This window comes from Armigeres subalbatus, chromosome 2 (assembly GCF_024139115.2).
Source record: "Armigeres subalbatus isolate Guangzhou_Male chromosome 2, GZ_Asu_2, whole genome shotgun sequence".
NCBI classification, from domain to species: domain Eukaryota; kingdom Metazoa; phylum Arthropoda; class Insecta; order Diptera; family Culicidae; genus Armigeres; species Armigeres subalbatus.
The window spans coordinates 186,289,173-186,308,024 of NC_085140.1; the positions used below are offsets into that span (position 1 = coordinate 186,289,173).

At 41.3% G+C, this 18,852-nt stretch overlaps 2 protein-coding genes across 3 annotated transcripts in view; both read left to right on the forward strand.

Annotated features, from left to right (window-relative positions):
* The window catches only part of LOC134211392 (GATA zinc finger domain-containing protein 5-like), a 679,652-nt gene that overhangs the window by 17,380 nt on the left and 643,420 nt on the right, over positions 1 to 18,852 (forward strand). The gene's annotated exons all lie outside the window — the stretch shown is intronic.
* Positions 1 to 18,852, forward strand: part of LOC134211395 (uncharacterized) — a 215,876-nt gene that overhangs the window by 17,370 nt on the left and 179,654 nt on the right. The window contains exons 2-3 of one of the 2 annotated variants that reach the window (XR_009979012.1): positions 9,972 to 10,193; positions 11,763 to 12,615. Coding sequence is in view for 1 of the 2 variants with exons in the window: in XM_062688204.1 (XP_062544188.1) it covers positions 9,972 to 10,193 (222 nt within the window). In the remaining variant the exon portion in view is untranslated. The remainder of the gene's footprint in view (positions 1 to 9,971; positions 10,194 to 11,762; positions 12,616 to 18,852) is intronic. The other variant, XM_062688204.1, reaches the window with a different exon arrangement.

The following is an 18,852-nucleotide window of genomic DNA, read 5'->3' on the forward strand; positions in this document are numbered from 1 at the left end:
TCCAACGGTTGTTCATTCACCTCATTCATATGCTCCAAAAATCAATTTGTACGTTGGTCTTCCTGGTCTTCAACCCATAGAGGGCCATCGCACTTTGTAGGTGGTTGTAAGTACGATTTTCTACTACAATTTTGGCGCGTCAATCTCCAGCTGCTGAGCGAAGCACATCAACTCAACACCACGACCTCCTACCAAATATTCCACTCTCTCATTTGTCACTTTCCCATCTAGGGCTTCTGCTAATGGCTAATATATATGAACTTTATTCGGTTTATGTCATTTACCATACCCGTCTTAATCCCTACAGATGCGTCGTCGCTGGTTCATTTATTTCATTTATTCAGTTTACTTCTAAACAGACAATACACGGTTTGAGGCCTGCACCTGGTCTGCCCACCTCGCCGCTGTGCTCCACGCCGTCTCATTTCTGCCGGATCGGAAGCGAACACCATCTTTGCAGGGTTGTTGTCCGGCATTCTTGCAGCATGTCCTGCCATCGTACCCTTGCGGATTTAGCTACCTTCTGGATACTGGGTTCGCCGTAGTTCATTCTTCGCCGCCACAAAACGTCTTCTTGCACATCGTCAAAGATGGTCCTAAGCACCCGTCTCTCGAATAATCAGAGTGCTTGCAAGTCCTCTTCGAGCATTGTCCATGTTTCATGTCCGTAGAGGACTACCGGTCTAATCAGCGTCTTGTACATGTCACATGGTGGTGCGGTGGTGAATATTTTTTGACCGCAGTTTCTTCTGGAGTCCGTATTAGGCCCGACTTCCCCAGATGATACGCCTTCGTATTTCACGACTAACATTGTTATCAGCCGTTAGCAAGGATCCAAGGTAGACGAATACCTAGACCACCTCGAAGGTATCCCCGTCTATCGTAACACTGCTTCCCAGGCGGGCCCTGTCGCACTCGGTTCCGCCCACAAGCATGTACTTTGTCTACGATGCATTCACCACCAGTCCAACTTTTGTTGCTTCACGTTTCACGTACAGTTCTGGCACCTTTGCAAATGTTCGGCCGACAATGTCCATGTCACCCGCGAAACAAATAAATTGACTAGATCTGTCGTCGCTGGTATTGATTCCGTAGATCTGCAGTCAAACAAAGTACGCGAACACAATAGGTGGGTGCTCCAAACACGGTGGTGCTCCAAACACGCCATTGCGGTCCTCAAAACTCGCAAATCATTCCATCTTTATTTGGCGGTCCTCTAAACACGTTATTGCGCTCCTCAAAACTCGCCAGTCATTTCAACTTTCTTGGCGGTCCTCCAAACACGCCATTGCGGTCCTCAAAACTCGCAAAGCATTTCATCTTTACTTGGCGGTCCTCCAAATTTGCCATTGCGGTCCTCAAAACACGCGAAACAATTCATCTTTTCTTGGCGGTCCTCCAAACTCGCCATTGCGGTCCTCAAAACTCGTCTATCATTTCATCTTTTCTTGGCGGTCCTCCAAACACGCCATCCATTGCGGTCCTCAAAACTCGCAAAACAATTAATCTTTTCTTGGCGGTCCTACAAACTCGCCATTGCGGTCCTCAAATTTGCCAATCAATTTATCTTTTCTTGGCGGTCCTCCAAACACGCCATTGCGGTCCTCAAAACTCGCAAAACAATTCATCTTTTCTTGGCGGTCCTCCAAACTCGCCATTGCGGTCCTCAAAACTCGCAAAACAATTAATCTTTTCTTGGCGGTCCTCCAAACTCGCCATTGCGGTCCTCAAAACTCGTCAATCATTTCATCTTTTCTTGGCGGTCCTCCAAACTCGCCATTGCGGTCCTCAAAACTCGCAAAACAACTCATCTTTTCTTGGCGGTCCTCCAAACTCGCCATTGCGGTCCTCAAAACTCGCAAAACAATTAATCTTTTCTTGGCGGTCCTCCAAACTCGCCATTGCGGTCCTCAAAACTCGCCAATCATTTCATCCTTTCTTGGCGGTCCTCCAAACACGCCATTGCGGTCCTCAAAACTCGCAAAACAACTCATCTTTTCTTGGCGGTCCTCCAAACTCGCCATTGCGGTCCTCAAAACTCGCAAAACAATTAATCTTTTCTTGGCGGTCCTCCAAACTCGCCAATCATTTCATCTTTTTTTTGGCCAAACGCCATTGCGGTACTCAAGACACGCAAACAATTTCGAATCTTCTCCGTTTTACTTACTTACGCAACCGCGTCTCTCCCAATTTGGAGCACCGGTCCCCACGTAAACACTGCAAAAAGCAAACATCCTTCTTGGTTCAGGAATTTACCTTTTCTTCTGAGATTGCGCAGTGGGTGATTTCCATGACGCAGTATTTTTATCAGGCACATTAGTTTTAACATTATTCCACTTGATACTAACAAAAAATGAGTAGTAAAACCTGCCACTGTCGCCAAATGTGTAGCTTGCTGCTGCGCCAGGAAATCACCCATTGCGCATTATTGCACTCGGCGAAGGTATCGCCTTACTCGGATCACTGTTGGACTCTAACTGAGGGAGAACGATGCTTGGCTGCTTGCTCGTCACCAACACCAAGACGGCATAAACAGCATATAATATAGAGTGGTATACAACAGGGCTGTCTCGCCCCACACAATAGTTGGTCTTGGTTCGTCCAGGTTGGTTGGTTGGTCCAGGAGATGCTGTGAATATTAATAAAATATATGTAACAAAAAAAGTTCCACATGTTCTGAACTCAAGAACAGTTTAGATGACCCAGAATATCCCAAAATTACATCACATTGTTTGTTGATCTGCAAGGTGATGTAATGAATATCATATTTTTTCTTCTGGATTCGTTATAAGTGGTAATTTATGAGAAAATGGTAAAATTTTATTTTAAAATAATGAAAAATCGCATTTTATTCAAATAGCTCAGAATCTAATTTGCGGACGTTTGCGGACAAGTTTTCAAGTGGAATGCTTAGTCCATATCTTGAAGTTACACCCAAGTGATTTATCTTTGCCGGATCTTGCCGTATAGATTAACTTTTCCTCTGAAGAAAAACATAAAAAATAGAAAAAATAGTGATTTTCAAGTGGTCATCACCTGAAGCATAAAATTTATAATTTGACCATGAACATGAACAAAATGGAGACATACAACTATAATCTACTCATTGTGTACTAATAATAGCTTGTTGATAACATTTATGTTGTGTATAAATCAGATTTTCCAAATACTCTACAAATAAAGTGAATAAAATCCAATTCAATACCTCATTTTTGAGCCCTAATTATATTTTTTTACAAAATTTTGGGTCACTTCTGAAATAGCCATAGTATGCAGAATGTTTCTAAGTATCTAAAAAAAATATAAGAATGTATAAATGTTGAAATTTTTTTTTGGGTTTTGTCCACGAATTTGTTCTAGTTACTCTTCTGTGGTCCACGCGTAAGATGTTTTTCTCGTCAGTGCACGGAGAAAGTTTGTAGAGTATGCTTGATTTGTCGATTTGTTTCGTTGACGTTCTTTACCATTTTACCATTTCTTTACCGTTTTCGTTGACGTTCTTTACCATACTAACAACGACTCCATCCCACCGTAGTCTGCCGTATTGTATAAGCTTAATAATATCCAGCCCTGTATACACCTGGTACAACTCGTGATTCATGTGACGCCGCCAGATACCGTTCTCCTGTTCACCGCCGAGTATTGTCCGCAGCACCTTGCGCTCAAATACTCCGAAAACTCTCCGATCAGCCTCCTTTAACGTCCATGCTTTTTCACCTCGCGGGTAACATCATTATCGCACGTCACGTTCCAAGATACACAAATTCTTCTACCACTTCAAATTTTTCACCATCCAGTACCGTTTCACTACCACCACCACTATTGAACCCACGTTCATTGCCAGTGACCATGTACTTCGTTTTGCTGGTATTGTTCGTGAGTCTAATCCTCGCTGTCTCCCTCTTAGAAGGCACAAACGCCTCTTCCACGGCACGACGATCAATCCCGATAATATCGATTTCATCCGCAAATCCCAGGAGCATATGCGATCTTGTGATAATGGTACCGTGTATTTGCACACCAGCTCTCCTAATCGCCTTCTCGAGCGCTATATTGAACAGTAGATTGGAGCCTGCTTGAATCCATCCAAGGTAACAAATGACGTCGATATTTCATCCGAAACCCTTACACTTGATTTCGATGCGTCCAACGTTATACGAATCAGCCGTATCAGTTCCGCCGGAAAACCATGTTCAAGCTTAATTTGCCATTATTCATTCCGTTTTACTGAATCGTACGTCGCCTTGAAATCAATAAACAGATGATGTGTCTACACGTTGTACTCCCGGAATTTATAAAGGATTTGTCTCAGGGTAAACATTTGATCCGTCGTCGATCGACCCTCACGAAAACCTGCTTGGTATTCGCCGACTAAGGACTCTTCAAGCGGTCTCAATCTGTTAAACAGAATACGGCACATAATTTTGTACGCCGAATTAAGGAGGGTTATTCCTCGGTAATTGGCGCACTCCAGTCACAGAGCTGAAAGCCCTGAGCTTCCCCTCATACAATTCACCCCGGCAGGGCGGCCTAGAGCAGGGTACTCCCACTTCCCTTCGGATTTCGGATGGACAAAATGAGCAAAAAGAAGAAATATTTCAAAATTAAAAAACCTTATATTCTATTCTGACCTCTTGCTCCCCCTCGCTACGGCACTGGTCGACTCACTGCTCTCGTTGGGGGCCCCTTCGTCGACAGCAATACAGCAGCAGCAGGCAAACTGGTCTCCGCTTTGCTCTTTTTCTCTCTCCTTCCTTTCCGCTTTCTACTTCTTCTTCTTCTTCTCCTTTCACTCTCTCACTCTCGGGCTTTACAGACTGCCACGGCAGCCGTCCTTTACTTTTAGCTAGGGGGAAGAGCAAGCTCCTTTGTCGGATCCCCCCTAGCGACGCTGGGTGTAAAATCACCGAACCTGCCTACTCGCCGTAGACGGTCCAAGTAGTGACCGCAGTTCACTACTACAGGTGGTACGCCCCTTTGTACGCACCTGTCTTCGCTCTCTTTGGCTGTTAACTGTGAGGGCGAGGAACTCTATTGACTGAGCCCTCACAGTGAGAACGGCGGGTGTTTTGGGGATCTTTGACTTTACCGCTGGGAAGCGAAACACTCCTTCACGATGAGCTTCCCAGTATGGCGGCGATCCTACACCCTAAGGTGCCCGCCAGAGTAGACGCGACGTGCGATGCGACGCGACGCGACTCACGTAAAAGAATCGCATCGCACGTCGCGTTTACTCTGGTTTCGTCCTAATGCACTGCACTAACACAGCACATTTCTTCGTTCCCGAACCGGCACTTCTCGGGGGAACCACTTTTCCACTCCCGACGATGCTGGGACTTAGTTGGCCAGCTAAACGCGCACCACGGATAGATATCCGGTACCAAAACTCCGAGTCGAAACTAGCGGGTTGTAAAAACGCGTGCGATCCTCTTCGCGGTTCGTAACTCTCCTCCTTTTTCACGTCATCGACCAGACCAAAACAAAAATCGCCATCGCTCCTGCCACCGTGCTCGGCTGTTATGCTGCTTATGTATGAGCGCCGCTTTTAGGCCTACGGGAGAAGCTCTGGCGCTAACTTTATTTAAAAACCTATTTAAATAAGCACTATAATTTAAATTCAACAAAACAAAACCCTATACAAAACAATGTGAACAAAATTTAATTCAAAAACAAACAAATTAAAATATTCACAATCCACAGTGGTGGTGTATGTTGCCATATCAAAATAAAACAAAAGCATAATGGGTAGCCAGTTAAAACGACACCAAACTACCCAAAATACACTCAGCGACAAGACTAAACAAAACGGGTTAATTGTAACTCGCAGGTTACAGAGCTCTGGTCCCCACAAGTTCCTATCTCACGCTTCCACGACCACGGGTCGTTGGATGACAAAAGACCGCCAGCTAAGTGTTGTGTACTTAGCTGGTAGTGCAGCCTGGGCACTGTTGTCCTTCTGACATCAGCTAGAGTGAGAAGGTACGCCTCGAGCGTCTGTTCACCAGGAGGTGCGGCTCAAACAGAGTCTGCCTGGTACCCAGCGGCTGATTAACGAAATGCTGTATCGCGTCAGCTATACCTAAGGTGGAAACCCTCATCAGCGCGATGTAGGTAACACGACCCCAGTAATGTAGCTTACTGAAGCCTCTCAAATACCACGAAAAATTGAGATAAAAAAAAGAGAACGTTATTTTTGGCAGTGCGGGTGCGGCTTCTGGCTCGTGAACTGCAGAAGGTTGGAGTGAACGTGGCCGCTATTCAAGAAGTCCGATGGCCTAGATCCGGAGAACGTGAATTCCGAGCCGTGGACCCCACGACCAACACTGCATTCAAATATAACACCTATCACAGCGGCGGCGGAAAAGCAGAGCATGGAGTTGGTTTCGTAGTGATGGGCAAGCAAGTAGATGAAGCGAATGATGCAGTGGAAACCCATTACGGATTGACGTACAAATAAGGTTAATACATCAAAACAAGGGTAATTCACTGTACTTTAAGGAAAAATTATTGATACAAATAATTTCTTCTGGTTTCTAGTGAAAATTCGCACCTTCTTCTTTATTCCTCTCATCAAAAGTTGCATTTTGGTCATCTGATTCGCGTCCCGAGCTGTTTTTCCACTTTTCTTAAGCTTCCGCTTCATTACTGCCCAAAATGTCTCGATGGGCCGGAGCTGTGGGCAGTTCGTGGATTTATGTTTTTATCGATGAAATCTTCGTTATTATCGCGGTACCACTGGATGACTTCCCGGCTGTAGTGGCAACTCGCCAAATTTGGCCAAAACTTCGCGGGACCTTTATGGGCTTTATGGAAGGTCGACCGTGGTTTTTGAGATATTCCTCCTTGTACAGCTTCGAGTCCATCGTCTTATTCGTCACAAACACTTAGGTCTATGCCCCACAGTTGCATATCCCTTGCCAAAATCATCCGTTTTTTTGCAAGTTTGTCCAAAAAGCAAACTTAAGCTTCGCAGGAACTACTCCTCGTGCCGTCACCATGTAGAATTTTTGGCTAGGAAGCTGTCCGAAATCCGTTTTGACGTAGGTTCCATCGTCGATGACAGGATTATCAACGTGTGTGTGCAGACTTTTTTCTCTCCTTTCGGTTTGCATCTGGAATAATTTTTGACACGCTGCACGAAACTTCGTGGAATTTATACCACAGCAAGTGGGCGCCTAGGTAGAGAAACCACTGTAAAAGAATTCTTGCAGCGGTTACTTTCCGTGCCGCTGCAATACAATACATGATTCCGGATTCTAAATGGATAGCTTTACTCCATTCTTCCTGCGGTGGGTTCGTTTTTCGGCTGCTATTTCTTCCTTGTACTGATCTCTATTCGATCAGGTACCCGAAAACAACATCCAGCTTCTGGCAACGTTCTCCTCATCTGTCACTCTCTGACACTCCACATCAAACCAACACGTCCTGGATCGCCTCTGTGCAGTGCCTACCACTTCTCGTGCTGTTGTGCTCACCGCTCCATGGAACGACTCCCATAGATCGTTGATGTTGTCGCTAACGTTGATTGCACTTATCCGTTCGTCGAGCTTCTGGCGGTACTCAGCCGATACTCCTTCCGCCAACAATCGCTTGATATTGTAACGCATCGTTCGCTGTGATCTTTTGTTCGATATAGTTTACAACAGGGATCGAATTTTACTGACAACGAGGTAGTGATCACAGTCAATGTTCGGACCTCTGAATGTCCGCACATCGATAACATCCGAGAAATGGCGCCCATCCACCAGAACATGGTCTATCTGGTTTTGCAAGCCTCGAATGCAAAAACGGTAACTTGGTTTAGAAACCTCGCGGTTAATAATTGTGGAAGTGACGAATGAATACTAAGCAGCGAGGGTGCAATGTCCTAGTGGGGGATGTAATGTCAATAAGAAGAATATTACCTGCGTTGCGTAATATAGTGAAATAGTTTTACCCAACAAACAACGACAAGCTACTAATAAGCATCTAGGTTGAATTATTGTTTATTTGTGATCTTCGTAGCTGAATAAAATGAATGCTAAATAATTCGCTAGACAGATTTCATTTCAGCATCTAATCTAACTAATATTCGACATGGCCTATTTATTTGTTTACTACCTTTATTTGAAGTCGAGCTAACGTTTTCGTTTTATCCCATTTCAGCATATTGGGGAAGTTTAACAATATGCTGAACTAATGATTTTTAAAGTTCTCTGTTCGACTATGATGTGATGCTCTGAAAGGGTGGTCGAATTGAGTTTGAATAGTAAGTTAATAAGCAAGCATTAGACATCCTTCTTAACCATTGGATTTCACATTTATCTGATCTATCGCACAGTGGAAAAAAACATTATGCTTTTCAGTTTGAAAGAAAATCTGGATTCTAGATTTGGAAAATTTGATTTATAGGAAAATAATTAATTATTTTCAAGACATGCTTTTTATATTCGTGATTTATTAAGCTGTCGGAACAAACAAAACTGCTGGAGCAATGAAAAAATCATGCATTCATGCGCAACTAAATTTACTAAAAGCCGGACATAACGCCGTTGAATAACGTCGGAAAATTATTGAATCTTTGATGTGTGGAATCCCAATATTATCGCATGGATGTTGATGAAATTGGAATAATCTTAGCATTTGACAATCATATCGCAACCGTTTTTCAAGAGATTCTGGGGAAGGCCGAATATACATTGATTTTATTTTCATAAATTCATAAATAGCATTGGGGACGGATTTTATTTTATCGTTTATCGACATTATTTTTACGTATTTTTCCTAGTGTGCGATGGTTATGACTGGCTGAACAATGGTCGAAATAAAAATCTTGTACAGTTATTAACAAACTGTAGTTTGACAGATCGACTTATTGAATAAGAGTCCAGTTATGATTCATATTCAGCAATAAGTTTATTTATGTTATCCATTGAGTGAGCCATATCTAACAAATCAAGGATGGCGCAGATGACAACGTTACCGGTAGATGATCAAATGACAGCAGTTCGAGGCCCGATTTAGGAAAGTTTTAAAATGATCATATGAAAATAGCAATTGCTTTAAAATACATTCATTGGAGAACTTAATGATGTTACCTTCTATGTGTTATTATTTTCGAAGAATTCACATGTAGCTGAATTGAGGCTTAGTAAAATGCTTATTAAAGGTTTAACGAATCAGTTAATAAAGTTGTTTTTCAAAATGAGATATTGTAGTTGTATAACTTCCCAAAAATTGTGTGAACAAAGCTTGAACAGAAGTTGTGATAAGAAATAGTACAGACATAATTCAACACAGCGCTGAATTAAATCATCAAACTGATGTTAGTTCAACTAGTGAATGTTTGTTGGGTATGGACATTACTATATGAAACTATCGTTTCATAGTTTGACCAGTTGTACAATATGGCTCGATAACATGGAAACTGATTGTTTTCTGCACTAATTTGATGTTTTGACAAGAACGTTCATGTGAAAGACCATTTGGGTCTCGATTCATTATACTATAGTACATTTTTTGTCATTGCAAAAAACAACAACTCGTAGCTTTTCTCCATCTCGGCATGCCTCTGTGGATAAACGTACAACTTGTGCTGAAACAATCATCTTGTGGTAACTAATTGCTCAAATTACTATTATAACTATTATAATAAAGAACGTTATTTCCACGACAGAAAGCCACCTATAAAAACTTTGATTTGTCTATTTGCTTTTATCTATAAACAAATGATTAACGCTTCACGGTTGCTTGACGCATTGCTGTAGAAATGTTGAATTATCTACTTTTATGTATATTGCTGATTGGTGATGGTTGTCTGATAGATTGCAAGTTTATCTGCCAAAAAGTTTGATGTAGTTGCTATAATTTCTACCTTGTTAAATTTCAATGTGCATTGTTTATGAAACTTGTGCTTTTATCATGCAAAAAACTCACAATAGAAACAAACCAGCCATGCTCTAAGCCCAAAAATACCCGAATCCCTTCCACAGAGTGCGCCGACAGTTCGACTCTGCCTCGCCGTGCTCCATCGCCAGACACGAGTAGCGCAACGGTGCTGGTGCTAGGAATGTCTCAGGCCACTCAAACCCCTGCGGATGACTGCTATCAGCCGATGCAGCACCAAGGTCGGTCTATCTACGAAGGTATAATCAATCCGGGCGATACGGCCGTGGATGGTTCCCCGGTGTCTACCCGTGATGCGGACGGAGGTGGTGAGTAAATGGCGGGGGTTCGTCAGAATTTTGCGCAATCGTTCAGCGATTCGGTTGGTTCATTTGTTTATGACGGTTGGTAGGCAGGGTGGATTAAGCCAAGTGATAGATAACAAGATAGACTAAACAGATTGATAAAGGCGTTCCGTCAGTACGGTGAAAGAAAATTAATTTATTGCTAGAATCATAGATATGAACATCTAAATCAGTCTATCTTGGAGTGAAGGTAATAAAGCTCTAATCGAAACAGCACTGATTACGCTTGTCTAAAACGTCAGTGTCGTCAGATCACGAATGTGCATAATTAATGCTGTTATTTTTGAGAATGTTTCACTAACTTTTGCCAATTCATGATAAATTTCATTTATTGGAAAGCATTTTGTAGTAATTTTTATTTAATAGGTAGTGCACCTGTCCTGAAATAGTTGAACATTCTTTTAAATTTTTACTATAAATTCTGGTGACAATCTGTTGCCTCTCTTTGAAGATTTGCTGAAAATCAATTTTACATCAAAGATACCTAGAGTGATTTAGTTATTTTCATAAAAAAAATGCGTAGGATTATGAATACAATTGCAAAGTTGTAAAATATTATCAGTAGTTTACTAGTACCTATAATGAGAAGATTTCAAATGCAAAGATAGCGGTCAGGTTGAATGGCATTTGTTTAGCGATCGTAGCGCCCGTGGATAAATTGGAAACTCACACGACACCCCAGTGCAAGTTTATTAACTTTCTTACAAAGAGTGGAAATCATTTCATACCATTTCTTTTGATGTGAATATCGATGTATTACTGCTCAATAAGTCAACCTTTCTTTATTCTCATTCAGAAAAATATTTGATTGATTCATAATTTTATGATAATATGAATGAATGAATAAACCGAATATATCAAAGACTGACAGCTCGTAGCGAACTGTTCGTGTTCAACTTGCACCGGGGTTCGGGCTCATGTCGGCCCGTCAGCTTGCGAAACGAAGTAGAAACGAATCGACTTCGTCAGCGCTCGCTGTAGTAAGTATAGTGGTGTCCGTCAGTCGTTATCCGTCGCTCGTACGTCGTACTACTCAAACGGGTCTAGCTGAGGAACTTTGTTGTGTGGTCGGGTAGACCGCAATCGCCGTGTGTAGAGTGCCCGTGGTGTTGTCCCCTCCCCCGCGCTGCAAAGCAGTGTGTGCAGCGCACAGGTGGCACAAGGGAGCTAGGGAAGGGTCCAGAGGATACTGGAGTGGTCCCCATTCTGTGTACGGTGCCGTGCGTCTGGCTCCGTTTCGGTTGGGTTCAGCCACCAACAATGGAAGCTGCTGCTGCTACTGCGTCGGTGAAGGAAGAGCCGATGGTGGTGGCATTGGGGGCATGAACAAGCAGACCAGGCAGTGTGGAGTCTGCAGTGCTGAGGTCACGGTGCAGTGTGCGTATGAAGAGGGGGCGGTGGGTTGCTCCCGACAACCGATCAAGAGAAAGAGAATGGTGCGGAGAGTGTATGTGGCCAACGCAGAAAAAATGCTCCGCAGAGTCTTTCTTTATTCCCGACTGCAATTTCCATATTTTGTTTAATTATCACTAGAGTTCGGTGGATTTCTGGTGGGATTTGTGAATTGCAGAAAATAGTGCTCAGCATGAGAACGCTATCAAGTGTCCGAGGGTGATGAAGAGCTATGATAGTAGTAAAACAGTGAATATATGTTTGTATACATCGTCGTCGTCAGCAGAAGAAACAGACGACGAAAAAATGTGTATGGAGATGATGGTTCTGGGATAAAGAGAAAGAGAGATACCGAAAAAGGAGTGGTGGCAGGAGTGAAGATTTTGGAAGCTGAATTTCTGATGAAGTCTGGAGATTTGTTTGAAGAAATTAAGATGAAATCGTAAGTGAAGTATAATTAATCCGTATTATGAAGAAGTAAACCGAAGAGCGGAATTATTACGAGGTGATTGCAAAGCAAGACGAAGAATCATTTTAACGTAAATACGGAAAATTTGCTGTCAACATAGTGTAGAGGAATTATGCGAAAATTATCAAGATGTGATGAAGTTCAAGTGTGCGAAATGATTGAATCTCGATAAATGCAATTGGGGTTTTTTGAATAAAAGATTCAATTTTGTGTGAGTGCCGGATCACAACCAGAAGCAAGTATTATTACAGAAGAATTCCTGAGTAAAATGATTGTGAAGAGATGGTGTTTCATTCATCACCCGAACGATGATGGTGGAAGCAGTAAGCAGCACTACTGATCGACAGCAGCTGAATTTATTATTGGAGTTGACGGCAAAGAAGGTGTATGTGGAGTTCAGCAGTGGTGTTGTGAGGTTCGCGATAAATCGCATACGCACACACGGACGGTCGAAGGAGTTGTAGCAGCCGAGAAAGACACAACACTGCAGTCGCCCGTTTCTTCGCTGGAGCCGCATAAGCATGTGTAAGTGCCATGATTATTACCTCTTTACTATATTATACCGTTCCATATACCTGTAGTAATATGTCAGTACAACTACGGGTTCGACGATAAACGAGACGCAACGGACAAACAAACCGCAAACGAGTTGTAAAGCAAAAGCACAGCATTGTAGATGTAGCGAAGGGGGGAAATGGGAAAGAGAATGTCGAAAACAAGTTTTCTGTCCGAAAATAGTTGCCTTTCGGGTTGGAGTTTTGTTTGTACCCAGCGAGGTTCCTCGCTTTGCTTCTTTTTGAGGGAATTTTTGTTGATGCTGCGAGTTTTTTTTTATCGCTCGTTTATCAGAACTATCGTCATCGTCTGTTGTTCGATCGTATTAGATGCAGAGATGTGTCACGAAGACTCACGTTGTTTCCAGCCACCTATTCAATAGAGGTTTCCAATTTGTATTGTCAGCTGCTTAGACTATGAACTGTAATTCATTGTAGCGCTATAGTGTACAAATGTGCATTATAACTTCATGTGTAATATAACTTTTCATACACATCATTTCTTTATGTATTTCCAACCAGATTTTAGTAAAAGTGCGTTTTTGTTGCTGAAACTCAGCAAATAATTTTCAGAATCCAGATAACAAACTTATTTTTCGGAAATCTCGATATTTAATTTAGCTATTCGACCTTATAATTTCACAGATTTCTGCGAATTTCATCAAATCTCAACACGGTAATTATTTCACACACCACACCAAAGCATGTTAAACTTTTTTACAATTTTGTTTGAGAAACTGCATATGTAACAGTTTTGGCCAAAATGAGATTTTTATATATTCTGAACCCTCGTCCAAAAATACGTATTCTGGCAAAAAAAAACGGAAAAATTTTTGTTCAGGAATGTATGAAAAATCTTTCATAGGTGCCACGGAAGTTTTGGAATCGTTAAAGTGAAAGGTATTAACAGAAGGAGTTCGTTTTGATAGAACGTGAAACACAGAACGAACTAAGGTTGAAATATAAAGTAGGAAAAGGACGAGCCAGGAATTGAACCCATGACCTCCTTATTATAAGGCAGAAATGCAGTTGGCAGCAAGGCATAAAGCAAGTCAGAAGCGTTTTTTTTCACTTTCTCTCGCCTTCGTTAATAATCTGTGAAAAATGGGTGGTGTGCGCAAAAACACATTGGTTATAGATTTTAGTTCGTCCCGATGCTGGAAAGTAAAACAATTTCTGGAGACCTATATAAATCTTAAATATTCAGAGATTTTTTTTTCCTTGAGCAAGGGTAAATGGAAATTTGCAACCAGACACCTGAGGTGGTTAACTCAGGTAGTGTGGGGATGGGTATGTCATGTAACTCTCACCCGACCCACTAAAACCAAAACCCTTTCGCCAGTCCTTACCTCTGGCCCGCAATAAAGCAATACATCAGCGGGTCAGTATTCAGATTAAGTATTCAGAGCACAATACTGGCAACTGTATGCATATCGGAATGTTCCGTATTCCTGTTTATGTCGACTGCGTGGCGGTGATGATTCGGGTGCAGGACCTCCATCAAGTTTGAGGCACCTTCTGAAAGAAATGAACGATCTAATTATAGTAGGTTTTACGCCTACGGATAGATCGCCATGAACACAACTCTTGATCAGAAACAAACCTACTTGTCTCATTCTGACTGAAGCCATTTTTCATTGCAGTTAGTTTGATAGGGATCCCTTTTGAAATTTTTTTTTTCTGGTATCTTAGGATGCTTATGGACTTAGATTATTTCATACTTTTACAGTATACCCGATTCTTTTTTTACACGAATTATTTTCACAATGATTTTTTTACACGGCTTATTTTACAAGGATTCTCAAAAAAACACCGATTTTTTGCACGGTTTTTCGAAATAAAACGGGTTACTTTTTTACATGGAAATGTTTTGTGCTGATTTTTTTTAGAGAAATCAAATCAATTTTCAATGGAGGTGTGATTAAAAAATAGCAACATGTTACGCGAACTTTTAGCGTAGATCCAAGGTTGGTCCCGTCATTCACGACGACACTTGTACGAATCTGGTCTGAGTGGAATTATTTTTTGAATTTGAGCATTGCTGGCGCTTGAGTTCTGGTACGAAATAGTCGAGCTCTAGTTATTTTGGCGTAATCGATACATTGGTGATATGTCGTCAGTAGTCAAAACTGTTATTTGTTTCTCCATAAGATATTATTTTTCAAGATTTTTTTCCGAAAATTCGTCTAGATATCAGGAACTGCCACGAGAATTAGAAAATTCTTCCAGTGATTCCATTCGAAATTCTCCCTAAATTTCCTTAGATAGTTCCTCCAGATCTTCTTCTTCTTCTTGGCATTACATCCCCCACTGGTACATTGCCGCCTCGCTGCTTAGTGTTCATTCAGCACTTTCACAGTTATTTACCGCGAGGTTTCTAAGCCAAGTTACCATTTTTGTGTTTGTATATCATGAGGCTAACACGATGATACTTTTATGTCCAGTCGAGACAATTTCCAAACCGAAAATAGCCTAGACCGGCACTAACCCAACCACCCTCAGCATGGCCTTGCTTTATAGCCACGCATCTAGGCATAGGGGCCCCCTTAAAGTCCTCCTCCATTACTCCGGGAGCTCAATAGGTAATTCCTCCAAGTATTCTTTTGGAAGTTTCTTAAGGAGCAGCCTTGAAAATTACTCAATAAATTCCTTTTGATTTTTTTTCCAGGAATTATTTTGAAAATTGTTCCAGAAATTCCTTTGAAAATTTCTCCAGAAAATACGTCGAAAATTCATAAAGGAATTTCTTAGGAAATTCTTAATAGAATTCTTTGAGAAATTCTTTTAAACATCCTTCAGGCATCCAAATGATGCATACAGTCATACCTCGAAACAACGTAACCTCGATATAGCGTAACTCGATATAACTTAACCTTTATCTCGATATAACGCCATTTTTATTTGCCCATATATTTTGGCAGTTTTAATTTTAAACTTAATTTATTGACTATAAAAATATATTTTTTAGCAATCCTATAGATTTTTAAATAACTATTAGTTTAAACCAGTACAGATGGTAGACGTAGAGGGGAGAGAAGAATCTAAGGTTGTGAGACTGGCCATGCATAGTGTAAGGAAATATGCTGAGCTGAGGGAGAAGAATATCAAAAATAGAGAAACATATTTGTAAATGATCCATCAATAATTGTCAAACAATCAATGAAATCTACTTTCAGGTTCAGACTCAGTAGTTCCCAATTCCACGCTCAGCTGTCGGCCGATAAGGTATGACTCCATCCACCTTACTAAGTTTGTCGCTACTCCTAAGCTTTCTAATTTAGCCAGAAAAATACGATGATTTACTCTATCGAAAGCTGATTTAAGATCCGTGTAGACCGAATCTACCTGAATTCCGAGCTCCATAGATTTCAAGCACAGTGAAGTGAATTGCACTAGATTTGTTGCTATTGATCTGCCAGGGAAGAGTCCATGTTGGTCTGGCGAGATATACATCTTTGCTGATCGAAATAACTCACTGCTCACCAAAATTTCGAGGACTTTGGATCCTGCGCTCAGTGATGTCACTCCACGGTAGTTCGATATATCACTCTTGTTTCCTTGTTTAAATGCTGGAAATATGATGGATTTTTCCAACATACTGGAAATATTGCCTGAGCCAAGGATTTATTGTAAATTGCTCCCAAAGGCCCACAGAGAGCGGCATGACACTTAGTCAACACAATGGGGGGAATCCCATCAGGCCCTGGGGCAAACGAAGTTTTCAGTTTCCTAATAGCTCTCAAGACATCTTCATCATCAAACTCACGAATGACTGTATGCAGTGCATTTAACGGAACATCCGTTATAGCGCCATCAATTTCATCTTGACTACTCTCACTATCATCGAAAGTACTAGCAAACTGTTTGGCAAACAAATTGCAAATGCCTTCTTTATTGGTGGATGTTTCGTTCTCTAAAAACATGCTTGACGGTAAGCCAGTTTCCTTCCGTTTCTCGTTGACAAAAGACCAGAAGCACTTAGGATCTTTTCTAAGGTCACCCTGTTTTCGTACCACATATCGACCATAAAGCACCCGATTATAGTTTTTATATTTCGAACTCGCAATGTTGAACATTTTTTTAGTGAATGGGTTCCGATTGCTGGAGAAAATCCTCAAGGTACTTGCACGTTGCCGTTTTAAAAATTGAAGGCGATGATTGGACCAAGGTGGTTTGCGGCGACCGCGTGGGGCAGGCACAAACTCTGGAAATAGTAGCGTTAACGTAGTAGTGAAGAACCGGACTGCTTCATTTACGTCATGCGTTAAGTACAGGGGAGACCAGTCAACAGAGAGAAGAGTTGTTCGAAGTTAGTTCTAGAGAAATCCAACATTCCATCATCTACGGCCTCAGAAAAGACTGTTCGCGTCGGGCATCGTACCACGGTGATAAATGGAGGATGTAACGGATCGATTGGTATGAGAGCTTCTGGTGGTTCAACGAGATTACACATTGTTAAGGCATCTTCGCTGACGAAGACTAGATCCAAAGTTCGTAGCAGGCAGTTCTTTGTTACATTCAGTTGTTTCAGGTTCAGTACCGACATTCCATCGTAGAAAGCAATACTGGAAGAATACATCGGGAATTGTAACATAGCATGCGTAGTCATCAATAGCAGCAGGAGACTGTAAAAGTTGAATTCCACTGAGAACACGAGCAGCATCTTCCTTTGCTTCGGTTAGACATATACTGGTCTTGCATTTACCTGGACCAACTGAGTAGTCAAGTTGGCGCTTTACTTCCAACGGTGGACCGTTGTGACTGGCGTTGAACGAACGTACATTGTAAGCGTTATCACTAGGTTCAAGGGTCTGAAATTGTTGAGTTCCACTAAGAGCGAGGGCAGCAACTGGTTTTGCTTCGGTTGGACATATAGGGGAACAGGTGGTAAAATGAACACGTTAAGGAAACGCGTTGAATTCAATTATAAAACAAGGATAACTCGCCAGTTTTACCACTTGGCCCAACAATTTAACTCATATTCTTATTGCACTGAACAATGTTTTCGCTAATAAACATTGTTTTATATAGTTTTTCTTCGAAATGAAAAACACCGAAATTTCGCATGTTCAAAAATAGTGCGGGTAAAATGAACACTACCTGGTGGTAAAATGAACATCGCTTCAAAAACCCTTTTGAAACATTTAATTATCTTTTTTAACTTCAACACTGTATATACAACTAATTGAGATTACGAGAACCTTTTGAAAAATCTGGTATATCTTTTGAAAAGCTCTTAATTATCAATATAATAAAAAGAAGGAAAAAAAGTTTTAAAATATCAGTTATTTTAAAATTAAATCACCATATTCAAAGTTTTATCTTGGTTATTTGATATGGTTTGTTTCTTCAACTTCCGCTTCACAAATGCACAACTTTTATCATAAATTTGTGAAAGTTTGATACAAGTGTTCATTTTACCCCCAAACAATGCATGTGATGAAAAACTCTTCGTATAACGATGCAAACCAATAATTTGACTATTTACCCCTGCAACATCTTTGTAAAGGTTGTCCTATTTGCCGCTGTAGTTTGCACAGGTTTGGACCAATGTTCTGATGAACTTATTAAGAATTAAAGCTTGCGGAAAAATAGTTGAAAATTACATCAGACCCAATTTTTACGGCATCGTTTGATATTTTGGATAGTAATAGGTATTCGTTCGGTCTCAAAACCAAAATATTAGCTTAGGTACCTTATTTTATTTCAAAGAAAACGTGTGCATGGTTAACATACGCCTAAATGGTGTTTTAATATAAATATAGCCAACTGTTCATTTTACCACCCCTGTTCATTTTACCACCTCTTCCCCTACTGGCCTTGTGTTTACCTGGACCAGCTGAGACTTCAAGCAGGTTGTACAAATCCATCGAAGGCGGCATGTCATCCTCAAAACGAGCAATTGATTGCTAATAAGAAAAGTCAACTCTTTGTCTCGCTTTAGCTAAACGTTTTCGATAGACAGGGCAGTCATAGCTCCATGCAGGGTGAACAACGTCGAGTAGCTCGTCGTAATCACAAGTTCGTTTTGCGTTTTCCAAATGACAGTTAATGCACTTCTCGTAAGCCGCTTCACATTCACTAGCCTTATAGCCACCAGCACATTTTGGGCAGCAGACAGGTTTCGTGCAAACCGCAGCCTTGTGTTGGAACTCTGAACAATTAAAGCAGCGTAGGGCGTCAGTAGCATCTACTAATCGGAATCTTT